At 46.9% G+C, this 19,322-nt stretch overlaps 1 protein-coding gene across 1 annotated transcript; it reads right to left on the bottom strand.

The window, feature by feature from the left end:
* Positions 1 to 9,054: 9,054 nt before the first annotated feature.
* On the bottom strand, positions 9,055 to 11,143 carry LOC123081814 (protein NODULATION SIGNALING PATHWAY 2-like). Its single transcript, XM_044504336.1, has one exon. It carries the CDS (start codon positions 11,059 to 11,061, stop codon positions 9,376 to 9,378), a length of 1,686 nt encoding a protein of 561 aa, XP_044360271.1. The 5' UTR covers positions 11,062 to 11,143; the 3' UTR covers positions 9,055 to 9,375.
* Positions 11,144 to 19,322: the final 8,179 nt, after the last annotated feature.

The raw sequence follows: 19,322 nt of genomic DNA, 5'->3' as shown, positions 1-19,322 counted from the left end.
GATGATCCACAACGGACCTCATGGCAAGTCCGGATAATCTATGGAGCTCGGCCCAACCGGTCAATCACTCATTCAGCAACAGCGGACGGACTGGAGCGTGAAACTATGACCAGAACAGCTTCTCCACTTCAGGACCTTTTTGATTCTTGAAGTACTCGACCGCATCAGCAGCACTTGCAGCCAAATCCATGTACTCGTCCGCAGAACTCCATAGCCGGTCCAGAGGAGCATATTTTGGATCTTCGAACTTAGTCCGCAACAAGAAGGGCTTCCCAGAAACGATATCCGCAACTTGATTCAGCTCCTCCTTCATCGCTCTAATTTTGAGCGGGCTTCCTTGGCAGCCACCCGGGCCTTCTCCAGGTCCGTCGCCTTCGCCCAGTTTTCTTCTTCAAGAAGCCGGTAACGGTCAGCAGCATCTTTTAATTCCATGGCCATCTTGGCAATTTTTTCTTTGCTCTCACAATGTGCGGTCTGTTCGGCCCTTAAACCCTCGGCAGCCTTTAAAGCGGCCGCATTGCTGCTCCTTGTTTGCTCCTTGGCTCGGGCAAGCTCCGCCCAAAGGGTCTCCACGGTGACAGCTCCATATGCAGTCACAACATATTAAAGATACTGGCATCATGCTCCTCTTACTATGTGATGATCACCAGAAAAATCACTGACCCAATGCCTCGTCAAGCTGCTTGTTGACAAGCACGATGTCGGCATCTGCCGCATCCAGCTGCCGCTTTAGTTCGGCAAACCCATCAGTCCGGCTAGCCACCGGAGCTTCCACCACCTGCACATAAAGGCAGTCTGGTTATTACCTGGGACTATGATCCTCTATTTGCCGCTGTTTTCGACGACAACCAGAGTCTCAGGGGCTACCATCAACATAGGGCACATCTAAAAATGTACGGTACTGTCAAAAATGTACATCATTTCACGTACCTCAAAACCCGTCAGTAGACTCATAAAGGCTTCATGCAACCCGCTTTCGACGGACGAAATCCTTTCAATCACCATACCCATCAACGTGTGGTGCTCTTCTGAGATAGCCGCTTGCTCCAGCAGGTCCCTCAGTACGTCCGACCGCACACCAGACGGTGCCGGACTCTTTTGATTGCTCTCTTCAAGAGTCGGATACTGAGGACTTCGGGTGGCCATAGGATTACCTTCTGGCCTTGCCGGATCAGGAGAAACCCTCCACGACGACACCTCGGGGTCACCCGCCTCGTGAGGCGGTGTGGCAGGGGGAGGCGTTTCGCTCTCCATCATCTCCAGAAGAAGATCCCCTGAAGACGAGCTCTGTTGAGAAGGGATAAGATCTGAACTGCAAGATAAATGCTTCGATTATTTTCCTCAGAAGTAAAGCGAGATATTTTCATTATTAAGTACCCTTTTATTTACAGCTCGGTGGAGGGCTGGTCCCCTTGAGGGCATAGTGCGGCCAGGGTATCCCCTAGGGCAGGACCCTCTAGCGGAGATTTCTTCCCCCGTTTGGAGACCATTGTCTCCGGGTCCTCAGAGGCGGTTCTCTTCCTTCCCTGGGGAGAGGAAGTTTCAGTTCCTCCTCCCCGGCTAACCTCCTTCGCGGAGGCGCTAGCCTCCTTGTTCCCCCCTTTATCCTCTCCTAAGGGCGCTTGATAAGGCGCGATCTCCAGCATCCTGGTTAGCACGGGATTTGGTGAGGTCTCGGGGAGGGGGGCCGGACACCTGATCAACTTTGCCTTCGCTATCCAATCCTGGACAAAGAGCGGCTTTTTTAGGGCAATGTTGCTATAAATAAATGGACAGTGTGTTCGGATGAGGGGCTACTTACTTGGGTATCCGGGCGATTGCAGCTCAGACCTGCATCCTCGGTGATGTGCGGACACATTATTTGTGGTACGAAGAACAATTTGTACATCTCTTCGTGCGTCATGCTGAGGAAATGTTGAATAGCTCGCGGTCCTTCCGGGTTGAATTCCCACATGCAAAGGGGCCGGTGTTTGCAAGGCTGGACTTGACGAACTAACATAATTGGCACTACCATAACTAGACTGAAATCTCTCTCAAAGAGATCTCGGATATGGCTTTGCAGTATTGGCATGTCCTTGGCTAGACCCCAGCTCAGCCCCCTGCTGATCCATGACATCAGTTGTGGTGGGGGGCCTGAGCGAAAGGCGGGGGCAGCTACCCACTTGGCACTTCGGGGAGCTGTGATGTAGAACCACTCCCACTACCACAATCCGGACACCTCTGGGAAGCAACCCTCAGGCCATGGAGCGTCAGTGATTTTGCTTATTAAAACACCTCCGCACGTCGCGTGCTGCCCCTCGATCATCTTCAGCTTCACCTCGAAGGTCTTGAGCCACAGGCGGAAGTGAGGGGTAATGTGGAGGAAGGCCTCACATACGATAATAAATGTCGAGATGTGAAGAAGGGAATCCGGGGCCAGATCGTGAAAATCTAGCCCATAATAGAACATAAGACCCCTAACAAAGGGATCCAGAGCGAGGCCTAGTCCTCGTAGGAAGTGGGAGACGAACACGGCGCTCTCGTTGGGTTCAGGAGTAGGGACGACCTGCCCTCGGGCATGCAGCCGATGCGAAATCTCGACGGTCAGATATCTGGCCTCTCTCAACTTCTTGATGTCCTCCTCCGTGACGGAGGAAGGCCTCCACCGACCTTGAAGGTTGGATCCGGACATAGTTGAAGGTCCAGAGCACCTGACCTAAGCTTTGGGTGTTAGAACTCGAGGCGAGGGAAGGATTTGATTGAGCATGAGAGGGAAAAAAGAAAAAGCCTTGTCCCCTTTATAAAGAGGGTGAATATCAAGCGTCCTCCTCGTAGCCGTTTGGGACTTGCCTGAGATCTAGGAGTCCTACCAATAGGCATGGTTGGGTTACCCACGTTCGTATTGATGAGAATCATGTAATAAAGGGGACACGATATATGCTTCGACAAGACGTGCCAAGGAAACCGCCTCGCGAAACACGCTTTGATTGGTTATGAAAAACGATTCAAATAAAGACCTGGCTGTGGTGTGATGTCACACTACGAAATACATCGGCAGATTAGATTTGTGAAAATATTATTCTCTCTATGGTTGTATGTGGAACTTGTTTTGCAGAGCCAGACACGATCCTCGTGTTCAAAATCTTCTATGAAGTATTTAGAGGAGGAACCCGCCTTGCAATGCCGAAGACAATCTGCGCGCCGAACTCATCGTCATTGGAGCCTGGTTCACGGGCTACTGAGGGAGTCCTAGATTAGGGGGTATCCGGACAGCCGGACTATATCCTTTGGCCGGACTATTGGACTATGAAGATACAAGATTGAGGACTTCGTCCTATGTCCGTATGGGACTCTCCTTGGCATGGAAGGCACGCTTCGCAGTACAGATATGTAGATTTCCTTCCTTGTAACCGACTCTGTGTAACCCTAGCCCCCTCCGATGTCTATATAAACCGGAGGGTTTAGTCCGTGGGACTAACTACAACAATCATACCATAGGCTAGCTTCTAGGGTTTAGCCTCTTCGATCTCGTGGTAGATCAACTCTTGTACTACTCATATTATCAAGAACAATCAAGCAGGACGTAGGGTATTACCTCCATCGAGAGGGCCCGAACCTGGGTAAACATCGTGTCCCCTGCCTCCTGTTACCATCCACCTTAGACGCACAGTTCGGGACCCCCTACCCGAGATCTGCCGGTTTTGACACCGACAAAGAGGTTGCTCGAATCCTGCTCCCCTTGGCCCAGAGGTCCACATAAGCTGAAGGTATCACCAAAGAGCAGGAGGACTACACGTTCTTGCAGGCTATGGCCGCCGAGTTCAAGGATGCCCAAGAGAGGTACGATAAGAGGTGTAAGCAGATTGAGGAGGAGCACAAAGCCCAGGGCTTCGTTGACAGGTAGCTGAAGGAGAAAGCGGAAGAGTTGAACACGTGGTACAAAAATCGATCCCGCGAACTCAGGAATCGCGAGGAGCAGTTGTTGGCCACTGCCAGAGAGAAGGCAATGTCCCGCGACAGCAAGTTGGTAGATCGCGAGATGCAGCTCAATGTCAAGGATGAAGAACTTGTCTCCTGAGAGCAAGCCATTACCGCTACTCTCTGTAGCAAGGATGATGAGATTGAGGAGCTTGTGAAGCGTCACACTCAAAAGTTTGAGGATGACCACCAACAGGCCTTGGAGGCACATGCTTTGGAGAACGCCATCAAGCTCAAGGAAGCCATTGACGAGGCTATAGTTTCTACTACTGCCAAGGCAGATTTAGAGGCCTAGGCTGGCAAATTGAAGGAAGAGCTCACCACCAATGGCAAGGAGGTCGAGGCCCTCAAGGCCGAGGCGCAAAAAATAGCTCTCACTCTAGGGGAACTGTAGATGCAGCTCCCGTTCAAGGGCCAAGAACTAATCACTGTCAATGGCGTTGTCCAAGATTTGAAATCCAAGCTTGCCGGACTGGAGCCAAACCTTGAGTCCTCCAATACGCGAGAGAAGGCCTTGACGGAGAAGCTCGCCGCTGTAGAAACTCTCCGGAAAGCTCACGGCTGCAGAAACGCTGGACAAGCTGCAGAAAATGTAATCCCTCTGGATAGACAAGTTAATTGACACAGCCGAGCGTCTCTCTTCCCAGCTTGCAGTCATGGACATGAGGAGCCAGGGCTTCCCTACTTCGGAGCACGAGGTTGCCAGCGCCAGACTATCCAAGTTCTTTGATGGCTTGATTGAAGCATTGAAGACATATCATGATGACAGGAATGCGGCCTTTGCTGACGAATCCTGGAAATTTGCTCGCGATGTGCTCCACACTACCTTGGTCAGTCTGCTCTACCGCAATCCAGGGCTTGACGTCTTCAAAGCCTTCAAGAAGTTGCCGGTAAACACAGATGTCTCTGCTGTCGTCAAGATCGTCGCTCCCATTGCCCACAAGGTCCTCACTGTTCCCAGGGTTCAAGGCGACCGCACGGATTAGGCTCGTCATTATGTTTATCGCCGCGCTGCCAAACAAAAACATATTTCAACCTTATGTTAGATCTTTGCTATTTTCGTGATGTAATATTACTTTTAAGTAGTGGCATGAACTCATGCCATCCCTTCGCTCTATTTTGCCTTCTGTCTTTGTACAATTGAGCACCCTACGCATGGCGGAACCTTGCCAATGCTAATCACTAACCGCGAGCACTTTGAGGACGGATCCTTAGCAACCTGCTGGTAATGCTGCCACCGGCAAGTTACCTCTCGATGCTATCAATGCAGCTACCTAAGCTATTGAGCAGGCTCGAAACAGACAAGGGCGCAAATGACCACGGCGGGGTTCCTTCGCGTGTAGGTTTCTTATACAATCATCAGGTTCAAGCGAAGGGAATCGCAAAGAGTAAACTGAGGAATAGGAAGTTGAAAACAAAATTCAACTTAGCTTTTCCTTTTGCTATAGTCTTCGTTTTGTGGGACGAATGACCCTTCCTCCTTTCTTCCGCCCCTTGGAAACCTTGTACGCAAAGATCTCTTTCCTCTACGAATGGAATGCGTACCAAGGATCTTGACGCGTCAGGAATTCCATTAGGGGAAAGCGAGGTGGAGATCTTGTTGTGGCATCCTTGGCAACACCTCGTAGTTGCCGCGACCTGGTGGATATCCAGTGGACTTGCCGTGGCCCACAACACTGACGGGTACCTGACCCTGTCAGGTGGGTACCCCTGTCGCTGGGCGCTGGCTTGTTGATCAACAACTGGGCCGACCACGCACGCTTCATCGCCGGGGCCGGCCTCCCCTGGCCGCCGCTCGTGTCATCATGACGAGAAAGTCGCGGTCCGTGCCCGATCGAGCGGGGCCACTCTGGTGGCTGCATTCGCGGGCATGAGGAGGAGGCAGGGGTAGAGCATCGGCGTCGTCTACGCCATGAATGTCGTCTTCGCCTGAGCGTTGAGGTAAGCGTCCGCCCCCAACATCTCCACCGCTTGCTCCTGCCACGGCAGGCTCAGCGCCCGCGCTGCCTGCGCCAGTCATGCCCGCCGCAGCTTTCGCTCCATCCGCGATGGCGGCATCGCCTGCGTCGCTCACTGACAAAGGTGACGGGTGTTGGGACATAGAAGGCTTGACAGCCATGGAACCCTTCTTCTTGGGTGCCATGGGTGGTGATGATGATGAACTCGAAGGAATCGGCGCGCCACCCGCTGCCTTGGTTCTCGCCAATGCGCTCCCCTGCCTGGTGCGCCAAAGATGTCTGTGTGGAGCCGGAGATCTATGGGGCAAGGATGCCCCTTTGCTGGTTCGGCTGGGGATGAGTTGGCGCGAAGAGCAAGCACAACAAGAGACACTACGATTCTTACCCAGGTTCGGGCTGCTGAGAAGCGTAAAACCCTACTCCTACTTTCATGTATTGGGTGAATATGGAAGAAAATACACGGAGCGCTCTCCCCCGGCAAGTCGCTAGGAGGGAGCAGTTGCACGGATATCTGTGTGTGTGTGTGTGTGTCTGTGTGTGTGTGTGTGTTGCAAGGTTTCCAAACCCTGTAAAGGTCGCCTTGGCCCTCCTTTTATATCTCAAGGGGTAACCACAATGGTAAAATGGCCATTGCAGGGTGATTAGACTGATGTAGATCTATCATACTCCCTCTGATCCTAAATAGTCTGCGTATAACTTTCTGTGGTTTATCCCTATTTACTCTGTGCATTAGCCGAAACAAGCTCTACTTTCCTACTCTACCCTCCTCCGTTTGCTAGCAATTAGTACTCTGCATTGATGACAGCTGCATGCAGAGAGGAGATTGGGCGTGTGCGCGGTAGAATGAGTCAAACGAAGCAGCGGCAGGAGCGAGCCAATCCTCGCATGCGCATTAATTGCGCCTGCTCCCCCATATCCCATGCAGATAGCACCAGCTTAAGGGCAAAATTGTCCAAAATATCTAATCCAAAGAGCTCCTTGGTATTTGGGCTGAGAGTTATACGCAAAGAAAAGAGAAACGGAGGGAGTACATAACTCTGCTAGTTAGGACAAAAGCGCATTAAATGCACTGCTAGGTGTCGCGTGGAGGGTGAACCCTGGCAAGGGTGATGCACCGCTTTTCCACCTACCTCTTATTATCTTGACACGTGATTAGGACGGGTGTCAATAAAGGTAATTCTCCTCTCCAACAAGCTGACACGCATGGGCTGCCTCTACCTAATCACCTGCGGGCTCGACACCTCACTAACCAGCGAACAGCTGGCCAGGGAGGTGGAGCGCTGGCGATTGGCGCCAAGTCCGAGCTTAGTGATCTTGTCGGGTCTTGTCTTACCAGCCTGTTTTTGCCGGGATCGACTGCTTCTGTTGTGAATTCCGTGGTTTGCTCCAATTATTGATCTTTTAATGCGCTCCTTGATCTCACGAAGAGCGGCTTATCTGGTTTGGTTGTTGTTCCTCCGTCAAAGTCCCTTGACGGGCATGCTACTACCATCCTTTGCACTAGTCAGGGGTACTAGGGACCCCATTCCTAGTGCACCAACAAAGGTGCACCTTTTCTCGGGAGCCCATTCGAAAAAAAAACCTCAAAGTTAAGCGTGCCTAACTTGTACTAATTTGACGATAAGTGACCGACTAGGAAGTTGATTCCGGGTGCACACGAGTGCGGACAAAGTGCGTAGTAAAGACTAGTGTTGGTCTACGAGGCTAGTCTAGATCCCAGGCGCAACATCCAGGAAACGGTGTGTTTGCCCGGGGCATTAAAATTGGTACCAGAGCCGACCGTCGCGATTATACGGGCGTGTGCGGGTCAGTTATGCATAAATGATGCACATGTGGCTACTGGCACTAACGCGTGCAGATGTGTGCCAAGAGGGGACGTTCCTGCTGGGCTAACAGGGACGTCGGTACTTTTCAGAGGAAGAGGGTGTATGACATCTCGGCTTAATAGGAATGACAGACTACTCATATCAACAAGGTGCACTTTCTTTTCCGGGAGCCCATCCAAACGAAACCTCAAAAATAAGCATGCCTCGCTTGGAGTAATTTGAGGATGGATGGCCGACTGAGAAATTGATCCCGGATGCACACGACTGGGGACAAAGTGCGCGGGAAAGACTGGTATTAGTCTGTGGACTGGTATTGGCGGGAGCGTTATAGAGGAGTTCATCTCTGAAGATAAGTTCGTCCATAACGCCCAGCAAGTTAGGATGCTTCCTATTCAGAATGCCTATACTAAGTTGGCCATCATATTTGTCTTGGCACTTCACATGATCTTGTAATGATACCTATGAACATCTCAACCGAATAAAGTGGAGTGTTGTTTTCCCAAAAACAAGGTGGCATGCTCTTGAGCTAGAGTAGTCAATAGAGAAAAAACATTAAGAAAGGGAGAGAAAGTTTCGAGGAAGAGCAGTGGCAAGTCTTGGGATGCGGACTATCTACTCCTGAGCTCAAATGCTCCCCAATGAACAGCAAAATCAAAAACAAATAATTTTGAGAATTTTTTTTGTGCAAACTTTTCTGGAAGTCATGGTAAAAAAAAACTGATGCTCCCAAAAATGCTATTTAAAAAGCATTTTAAGTGTCGATTTTGTTTTTTTGGCAAGGCCTCCATGAATGTGATTTCGGGACGAAAATTTGCAAGCACTGAGAACATTTGTTGAAGTTTGCATTAAAAGAATCAGTTTTTTTTTTCATTTTTCGGAGTTTACTGTTCATCCAAAACTCAAATGAGCTCGGGGGCAGAAGGGGATTTTCTCAAATCTTGAATTTATACAGGTTACATATAGCGGTATTTAAAATGCATTAGTGGGTGTCACGGAAACTCATCTGCAGGCCAAAAAGTTGGCCACCAGACAAAATGCTCTATGTTTAAATAGTCTTTCAAGGCATAACAAAATAGTTTTTGTTTTGTTATTATAATGTTGCTTGTGTATATATGTTGTCAGGGCCAAATCAATTTCTGGTGACCTTGAGATTGCTTGTTGTGCAGTTTCTGTGTGAAGTGATGAGAAATTAGTGTAGACAACGAAAGGATCATCGTCCCTGTCTCTGATTTTCTCAGGATAAAACTCTGTCAGCCAAAGCAAGTGAGAACACCAAGCAAGCTTAAGGAGTTACAGCACGACACGATCTCCCCTGGATAAGATTCAGTCTGTCATATTATGTTTCTACATCACAGTCAGTCATATTCGGATCACAGATCAGAATTGACTTTCACTGATATGTTCTAACTCAGATTTCTACCGATACGTCAGAAGCCAATCAGTAGAAGTAGATTGGGCCTAGATTTAGCAACTCTCAACGTCTTGCAATTGACAGTATTTGACACACGAACGGGATCTACACTAACATAGCAACTAGATTTTTTACATGTGAATATTTTACACGACGATTCGAGCTAAAGCTGACTACCCCAACTATTATCGACTAAGCAAAACCTGCTTGCAAAGTTCAGAGTTCAGACTAGCGCGTAAGCAGGTTCCACAAGGAACGAGTCAACGTAGTCGTACTCCGTCCGGCCAAAGCCGCCGCTGGACGGCGCCATCCCCATGGGCTGGCACACCCCGTCTGCCGGCGACGATGGCACCGACAGTGGCGGCGGCGCCCACACGGAGGCCGACAGCAGCCGCCGGGCCTTCCAGCCGAGCACGATCTTGTTCGGTCTCGTCTCCTCCACCGTGTACCCGTCGTTGAACAGCCCGAGGAGCAGCCTGGCCTGGCTGTGGTTGAAGCAGCTCAGCGGCACCATCTCGAACCCGCTCCCGCGCATCCACTCGCCCCACCCGCGCCTGCCCTCGCCGTCCGTCCCTCGGTACGCGCGGCTCACGGCGCCGGCGATGTTGGGGGCGAGGATGACCCGCTCTACGAGGCCGCGCACCCGGCTCTGCGTCGGGAACCCGGCCTCCAGCGAGTCCCACACCGCTGAGTACCGGTGTAGCTCCTCCATGAACCGGCCCACGAAGCCTCCCGCCGCGGCGTCGCTCGCCTCCTCCTCGTTCTTCTCCGCTTCCCCTTCCTCCTCCACCACCGTCACCACCTTGGCCCCGAGAGAGGCCATGCCGGTCAAGAACGACGCCACCGAGCCGGTGGGCCGTCTGACGGTGGTCGTCGCCGCGGCTTGGTGGAGTATGCAGTTGGCCACGAGCGTCTCCCCCTTGACCATCCTGACCGTCGCCGGCCGGAACCTCTCGTCCGAGTCCAGACGGCAATGTCCGAACGAGAAGGGCTGTCCGATGGATCCCGCGAAGGCCGCGAGGCGCCGTCCGGCCTCTTGGACTGCCCGCGCACCGCCCCCGCCACTCCGCGTGATGGCGGTGATACGCAGGTGCGGAGGCGACACGCCGTCGGGTCGTGAGGTCATGGCCTGCATCAGGGATGCCCACTGGATGCCCTCGGCGAGGTCATAGTCCACGATGTGGACGCGCCGGTCGCCCGCCACTGCCTCCAGGATCGCCTGGTTCGCGGTGAAGTGGCCGAACTTCATGTACGGCGACATGTCCTGGAGCATCTGGAATGCCGTCAGCACGTCGCCGGTGCTGTGGTGGTGTGACGCGGCCATGGCGGCTTGCCTGCTGGTCCCAGCGACGGAGTGGGACCCATCGAGGAGCCCCTGGAGCGCGTCGGTGAAGTGCGCGGCGAGGCGCTCCATGTTGGACGCGCCGGCGTTGCCGCTGGTGCTGGAGACCATCTCCTTGAGCCGAACCAATATCACCCGTGCCAGCTCCCGGCTCTTGTGTGGGCCGGAGAGCGCCTCGGCGGCGGCCATGAGGAGATGCAGCAGCCGGAGGCCCTTCTCGGGATTGCAGTCCGGCGTGTCGTCGTGCTGCACGGGCGTGCCTGGGTTCGTCGTGGTGGTGCTGCTCGGCTCGGACGCGTTGGAGTAGCAGGGGCCGTCCGTGAACATGGTTGGGTGCTCGTCGGGCTTGCCGATGAGAGCGTCATCGCAGAGCATGGACTCGATCAGGCCGTGGAGGTCGTGGCCGCCGTCGTCGGAGGAGAACAGGCCCCAGTCGGCGACCGGGGAGAGCGCATTCCAGCCGTACAGCCCCATGCCGTCGTCAAGGGAGGAGGACGGGGAGGTGGAGATGGAGCTATAGCCGGAGATCTCGAGATCCCCGACCACGTCCTCCATGGTCACGTCCATGGCTTCCTCGTTGTCACGCTGTACCTGCTGTCTCCACGTTGGAATGTTTTGGCGCGTGGGAGCAGAGGGGGGAGCGGTGGGCAGGGAGCACGGATTTTACAAGTAGAGAAGGACACGGGAGCTCGCTTATTTATAGAAATGGATGAGGGTGTTCCATCCAGGGCGCCGGGACTCGGCAAAACCGGCATTGGCTCGTGCAGCAGGTTCTAGCCTCCCAACTGGGCCTAAAATATTGTGTACCATGGGCGGAGCTTGTTTTTCTCGTTAAATCACATGGATCGTTAATTCTTTTTTGAGCAACGAGGCAAGCACTCTACCGATTGCATTAAGCAAGAAGAGAATGAGAATCATTCTAAAAAAACGAGAGAGAGACTGAGAATTTTCTATTTTTGCAAAGGAAAAAGAATGAGAATCTTTTTTGTTTTAATAACTCACTCACCGGGAATCTGGTTTATATTAGATTCTCATTCTATAACATTTTGCAAAGAAGATGATAATGTCCAATGATTAAAGAAAAACAAACTCCGCCCATGGTACCCAATGTTTTCCAAAACCCCAATATTTGACCCGTCTACAAAGGCCAACCTCTGCTGGGGTTTGATAAATCATCAAAAACCATATTGTAACAGAGTTCTCTAAAAACAAAGTTTAGGCTTGTTCTCAACAACTAGTCTCAGCTTGCAGCAAACAGTACAAAATACATAGTGGCAATCTCATACTCCCTCCGTTTCTTTTTAGTTCATATATAAGGTTTGGTCAGAGTCAACCTTTCTAGAGTTTGACTAACTTTATATTAAAAAATATAAACATTCACAATATGAAATTAATATTATCTGATGCATCATGAAACGTATTTTCATACTATATAGTTTTAGTATTGTAGATGTTCACATTTTTTTATATAAATTTGGTCAAACTTTGTGTAGTTTGACTTTGACCAAATTTTATATGCGGAGTAAAAAAAGGGAGGGAGTACAAGTTTTAGTGCCAGAAGAAGATGGATAGCTAACAATATAGCGGATCAGGTCGGAGCTTGCACCCAACTTCAACATCTAGAGATGAGTTGGTCTTGAATCTCTTTAGAGGCAACTTGTTTAGAGAGTGCACCGGCTCCAGCAAAATGAATGGCTTGAGCATGGTTAGCTTCATATCATTGCCTGCTCTTGGAGAAGCAAGAGGAAAGCTAGGGTTCCTAGCCTGACAAAAGTGCATGACTAAGATACCTTATGCGCTATCTTCCAGGTCATTCACCCCACTAACAGTTAGTGTGGATGTCTGATTTGAGTAGAAAATATTTGGGAGAATGCTTCCACCTTCACCAAGTGTTGATCCTTGAACATGACAAAGCCAATTTTGTAGTGTCACCAAGATCAACCACCATAACTGCTTGATATTAGACCAAATAGCATTATCCAAAACATGTGCAATCCTAGTTTTCAAATGCACCAAAGAACATAGGCGCAAATGGAGTTAAGTGCAACTTGATTTTGTCTAGCAGGACAATATTTAGCTACAAATATGTAATCATGTCTGTCGGTGTCAAAAACGGCAGGCCTCGGGGTAGGGGGTCCCAAGCTGTGGATCTCGGGCAGATGGTAACAGAACAGAGAGACGATGTTTTACCCAGGTTCGGGCCCTATTGATGAAGGTAAAACCCTATTGTCCTGCTCTTGTTTATATTAATGAAGATGTATCGAGTACATAGTTGATCTACCTCGAGATCATAATATGTGGTCTAACTCCAGGGCTAGGTGAATGATATTGTGTTGATCTCCTCTCTACGGGCTAAACCCTATGGCTTATATACATGCCAGGGTGGGTATCTAGGGATACAAGGTCGGTATCCAGGAGCAAGGCGGCAAGAGAGATCTTGGAGTATACGTCAAGTCTTCGGTGGAGGTAGTCTTGATCACGCATCGTGCGTACGGCCTCCGGAGTCCATCTTGAGCACGAATGAGGGCCCGTCGGCCCAACCCGAGGATCATGGGCCGACTAGATTAGCACCCCTCAATTCAGGACACCGTCAATGTCCTAGTGGGAGGTTAAAGAAGGTAGCAATAAGCTGCCAGGTTAGCCTAGCCAACACAATCAAAGAACAAGTGATTTTTCAAGACTTCTTTCTTTAGGTTGTCTTTCATAATAAGCTTGTTATGAGCCAACAACTACAGGAAAACATTTACTGTGGGTGGCACAGTCATAGACCACACAGAGGGGATGTAGATAGGTTGCACCTCTCCCCCCCCCCCCCCTCCCAATTTGTTTAATAATGTATTACAAAGAACTAGTAGTGTAAACCCCTTTAGAGTCGTACTTCAAAATGAGGACATACTTAGCACTAGACCAGGAGATCCCCTTGACAATCTGCTCAAGGCAGTATGAGGATTCCATGAGCTTAGAGGGGGGACTCGCCTAAATGTCAACTTAATGTTCTGACCATCCCAGACCTCAACTAAATTCACATATTGGCGGTAACATATAGTATACGTGAGCTAGAACTAAACAAACTATGGGGACCAAACCAAGTGTCTTCCCAAACCATATTTTCTTTCCACACCCACAGCCCATCTATAACCTAACTTGACTGCCTTGGCAACCCACATGAACCCTTGCGTGAATCTAGAGGTGTTTTGGGCTTTACAAGCAAAATGATTTGAGGCATTTCTGAGATATTTCTTATCAGTTTTGCTAAAGCACATCTAGATGTGCTATAAGTATTGCACATCTAAATCCTATGTCATTGATCTTACGTTGAGATTTGTGTGGATACTTTCTTTTTATTTTTTCTTTTTCTCTTTATGCTTGACTCACTCACTTAGATGTGCAATAACTAGAGCACATCTAGATGTGCCCTAGACACACCCATTTCTTATCTACAATAGTTCTAGAGATTTGGCCCTCATCTTTGATATACCTCTTGATCCAATTACTTAAATAAATAGATATTAATATCATTCCTAAGCCACCATGCTCCTTTTCATGCACACTAAATGCTAGTTGGCAGGTGAAGATTTTTATTCCCTTCAAAATCACTCCATAGACAGTGTGCAGTTGGGTGTTTAATTATCAAGTCTAGAGCTCAGTTAGGAAATTTTAAAACAACCTTTGCTGATCTAGCTCTTCGGCAAGGAAAGCTACCAAAAATATCGCAAATGGTTTACTCAAAAATGCATAGATTTTGTTCGTTCCAAAATTCCATAGCGCTCATATAATTGTGTTGCTGAACACCAACCTATGCACTTTCTCCTTCATATCTTGCTATGTTACCACCCATGCTCACTGTTTCCAATTCTATGTTGTAGAAGATACACATCTTCTCATGCGGCCAACCACGGACTGTTACCATGTGCATGTCCATCGAGAATGTTTTTATGTATATACACACCCAAAGCTGAAGCTTACATTTCTGCTCGATGGAAACTTCCTCGGAACTTCTTAGCCAACAAAGAGATGGTGGACCCTCAAACTGAGACTTGCATGCCAGGACCACCAAGTACTCGCCACTTTCCTCCATGTTAGATGGTGAATCATATGGGATTTTGGAAAGGACGAGGCCATGGTGAGCAAGCTAGCCAGGGTGAACTTTTGTGGTTGCACATAGAATGTGACGTTGAGATCATTGAAGCTTCCATTTTTAAAAGAAAATGAAGCATGGAATAGATCTCCATAAATTCTCTAATTTAGTCAGCCGTACAATAGAACACAACTCTCTAAACCATATGTCTAGACTTTAGGATAGATCGTGCACTTCTATCCATTTTCAAGAGCAAACAACTTAGCTCTCAATTACCTCTGGTAATCGTTAAGGGCCAAAAAAATGTAGAGCAACATCCTTAACAACTCGATTATCTAACCATCGCTCAAACTAGAGACTCGTCATTTCTCTTTTACCCAACTTGATTTTTGTGTGGTCCTATCCATGGCGCTATATTCATCCTATGGTAACTTTTATGAAACACAAACACATAACCAAGACATTGGATTTTTTTAGTGCTATTATAAACAAGTTGAGCTTAATGAATCCCCATAATTGGATGGAACAATATCCATGGGAACAACCTAGCAGATCCTACCAATGAAAAATTATAGGATTTTCATTTATCCTAATTAAGAAAATAAATACCCTTTAATTTTGATTTCTTCTTTAGAAGAGTAGATTTCTTATCGCACACCTTTGCTCTTGGACTATGTCCATTTAATCAAGAATAATTCTTTATTTAAGTTAGAAAATGCTTGTTTTTTTTAAAGACGAACTCACTGAAATTTTCTATGAAATCAGGTGTGACCCTACTTTAATAGGATCTAACCTAGATAAATGGCACGCTCAGCCTACAAATTTAAGAAAGGAAGTGAAGGTGTGGTAGTGACATATGTATGAGAGACTACAGGCAACATTTCAAGGAAATTATATTATTCAGATAAACAATGTGATAACTTTGGCTTAATAAAATCCCAGAGAGTGGAATAGAAGGAGCTCGTAAACCAAGTCGGTAGACTTCTAAAACCATAGGAATTTAAATGGTTACAACATTGTGGGGGGGGGGGGAGACTAAAGAAGGTTGTGAGTACAATGCATAAGATTGTCGCGGGAGGAAATATATTATTCTAGTTTCAGAATAGGAAGATGGGAAATAGATGGGGAAGCTAAACTTATGAAATATGTTACTAGTTTCTAGAAAAAATGTTATTTGTACATTCAGCGGATGCTAATATTTCTATAGATATATATAATGCCAATAGAATTCTGGGGAGGATGCAAAGAAATTAATTGCACCTTTCTCTATGGAATACTAACAAATGTTGTAATTGAAATTGAGCACAATAAATCTCCTCGATCTAAGTTTTACCGTAAATGTTGGGATCTTGTTATATGTGTTCTTAAATACTAGTAGATGATTTTGACAAGTGAGCCAACTATTTGTAAGCTCCATGTGCAAGAATAACACTTGTTCCTAAGTGCAGTTATGCTAAGAAGATTCAAAAATCTAGACAAATAGATTGTTAAATGTTAACACTTAGATCTTTATAGGAATATTTATGAATAGACATAACCCGGTATTTTTAATTTTAACCCCCTCCTCTACAAGTTGCCTTTGTACAAAGGGAGGTACATAATGGAAGGGGTGTTGGTGCTACATTATACATCATAAAAGGCCATGAATTTCAAAGCAGATTTGGAAAAGCATATGAGAATTAAATGGCCTTTAATTAATTTGAAAACTTTTAGAATTCAAAGGCTTTAGTGATAAATGTTTGGAAACGTAGTAGAAAACAAAAAAAATTGTGCATACGCACACCCAGGATCAATATGAAGACGCATAACGGGTTGAGATCTCGATCGTTGCCGTCAACACTCGCCAAGATACGACCCAACTTCACATAAGTCGATGTTGTCAAGCTATTAGCCCCAGTAATCTAGTCCGAGAGAACAATTTCCCTTAAGTCCAAGATTCCAATGATCACATTAAAGATAAAAAGGTCACCTAGAATCAAAGTTATCATTATTCTTCTTCTACATTAAATAATGTTGAAATCCCCACCCATCAACATGAGTAAATGTTTCGGATGACATGTCCGAACAATCTCAAACATGAAAGTTGGTTTGAGCTCCAGTTGGGCGGCCTCATAGACCGCCACCATGACACAACGAAATCGATTTTCTATAGACCAAATGCGAAGTTTGACACCTAAGTCGCCCACAAACATATGCCTGATGTCTGAAACATCTTTGTTAATGCCAAACACGATACCAACTGATCACCCATGTGGAGGGAGGCGATAACATGAAAAAATGTGGCCATAAATAAGTGGTGCAAAAAATGAGTGGAGAAGTAGACTCTACTGGGCTCCATTAGAGTGATACAATCCAACTATATCCCCTATTCGTCTCAGCCAAAAGTTGGTATTTAGCCAAATCACAAAGACCACTGCTACTTCACTAGTGGAAAAAGTGCTAGCCACAACTTTCGTTGGTGGCGTGGCATTTTACGTCCGTGCCAGCACTATTTTTTTCAAATAGTGCTTGTGTAGGCCAAATTCGCACGCCAGCTTTATAAGCATAGTGCTCGCGTTGCTTGTTTTGTAAATGCCACAAATCTATTGGCCCATATATACTCACCATTTGAAAACCACTGGTGACGTTGGTTTTCTTTGCACGCCATAGTTATTTTGATAGTGCTTGCGTTCTTTTTCTTTGCACGTCAGAAACACTTTTCCCATTTGATCAAGTGTTTTAAGTATATAATTATATTATGCTTTTTTGTCATCATTAATTTTACATTTTTTTGATTTTAGGAATTTTATTTTTTACCACCAGTTCAAATTTTGAGTCTTTTATTTTGTCAAGTCTTTCATTAATTTTAGTCTTTTTTATTTGGCCAGTGATTAGCTATGGCATTGCCATTTTATCCAACGCCAACAATAACATATCTGAGTCAACTTAGTAAAATACCTAAATCCACCGATCTCTCTCATTTCACACCCCACACGGCCCGGTCGTAGACACAACTCTCCCTGGACCAAAGCCGCCGCCGCCCCTCGCCGGCACCAAGGTTAGATCCACTACTCCTCCATTCGCGGACACGCGAAATGGCCGGGATTTTCTTTATGTCATGTAGATTCCAAAGTTAGTTGCATGGATTGCTTTGTGTAGAAATTGTAGTGATAATCGTCCGATTGCTATTGTGTCTCCCCTTCGTTGGCAGATCTGAGCTAGTTTAGTAGAAATTGATATATATATATATATGTATATATATATATATATATATATATATATATATATATATATATAGTACAAATTTATAGAATGTGTTATGTTTAAAAATCAGGACAATTTGATGTTCTAGGGCCAGTCTTGCATGGGACTCTTATACACTCATACAGTATTTGATTCATCCAAATTTAATACTTATCCACCACTGGCAGTCGACACCAGACTTCCATCTCTATATTATTCAAAGTTATCATTTTAGTTTTCTTTACACATTTTTGTATAGGTTGACTGGTATATGTAAATCAAAATAGCTTTGCATACAAAAGTTATTCTTATATATGATAGTATGTGTATGTATAGAAGTCAGTTTGCTAAATCTTATTTATCAAAATAGATTCATAATTTTATCTGTTCTACTTAATTAACAAAATCATGTCTTTCTAAAACATGCACTGTTCACTATAAAAGTATCTGATTTTGTTTTGATACAGCTCACACCAAGTATTTGATAATGAAACTTTACAAACCATATCTTTCCAACACATGAACTATTTTACATTGCATATTATCTTGATCGTATATATACGCGATGTGTTTGTAGGTCATGGCCAATTCTGGAGGCAACAACAAGTTGGTGTGCGATGTGGACATGGCCAACAATGAATTCTTAAACACTTTTGAGTATGTCATCAAGAGCGTGCAAGGGGCAAATGACGATCTAGAGGGGGAGATTAAAGAGCTACGCAAGGATGTTGTTCGGCTCGTTCAGGAGACTAATCAGCTTAGGGACGAGAGGGATAAGCTCGTCGAGGATCGGGATAAACTGAAGGAGGATAGGAGACGCCTCAAGGCTGAGAGGATTAACCTGAAGATGGACATAGATCATTTCAGAAGAGAAGGGGAGGCGGGTAGAAAGAAGTTGATCCAGTTGGGCATACTCCTTGCTGAAGATTAGTTTTTTAAGTAGATAGCTAGCTCATCTTATTAGTTGATGATGATCGAGTAACTAGAGTACTTGAGTGAACTTTTGTGAAGTTTAATATCAACTTGTTGAGTTCATGAGCCTCTTTATGTAATGATTATCTATTAAGTAAGTACCTAGTGTTGATGAGTATATTGTGTTTAGTAGTATCTGTCAAGTAAGTAGCTAGCTAGTGTTGATGAGTAATTTTTGTTGGGAAACGTTGCATGGAAAACAAAAAAATTCTACGCACACGCAAGATCTATCCATGGAGATGCATAGCAACGAGAGGGGAGAGTGTATCTATGTACCCTCGTAGACCGTAAGCGGAAGCATTTAACAACGCGGTTGATGTAGTCCTACTCTTCACGATCCGATCACGATCCAATCGATCTAGTGCCAAACGGACGGCACCTTCGAGTTTAGCACACGTGCGACTCAATGAAGTATCCTCCTTCTTGATCCAGCAAGCAAGAGAGGAGAAGTACATGGGATCACAACCAACATGACGGCGTGGTCGTGATGGTGGTGGTGGAGTACCGACAGCGCTTCGCTAAGCGTCGTCGGAACGAGGCGGTGGAACTACGGAGT

This window comes from Triticum aestivum, chromosome 4A (assembly GCF_018294505.1).
Source record: "Triticum aestivum cultivar Chinese Spring chromosome 4A, IWGSC CS RefSeq v2.1, whole genome shotgun sequence".
Taxonomy (NCBI): Eukaryota; Viridiplantae; Streptophyta; class Magnoliopsida; order Poales; family Poaceae; genus Triticum; species Triticum aestivum.
The sequence above is the reverse complement of the archived record's forward strand: the minus strand, read 5'-3'. Positions and strand labels throughout refer to the sequence as shown.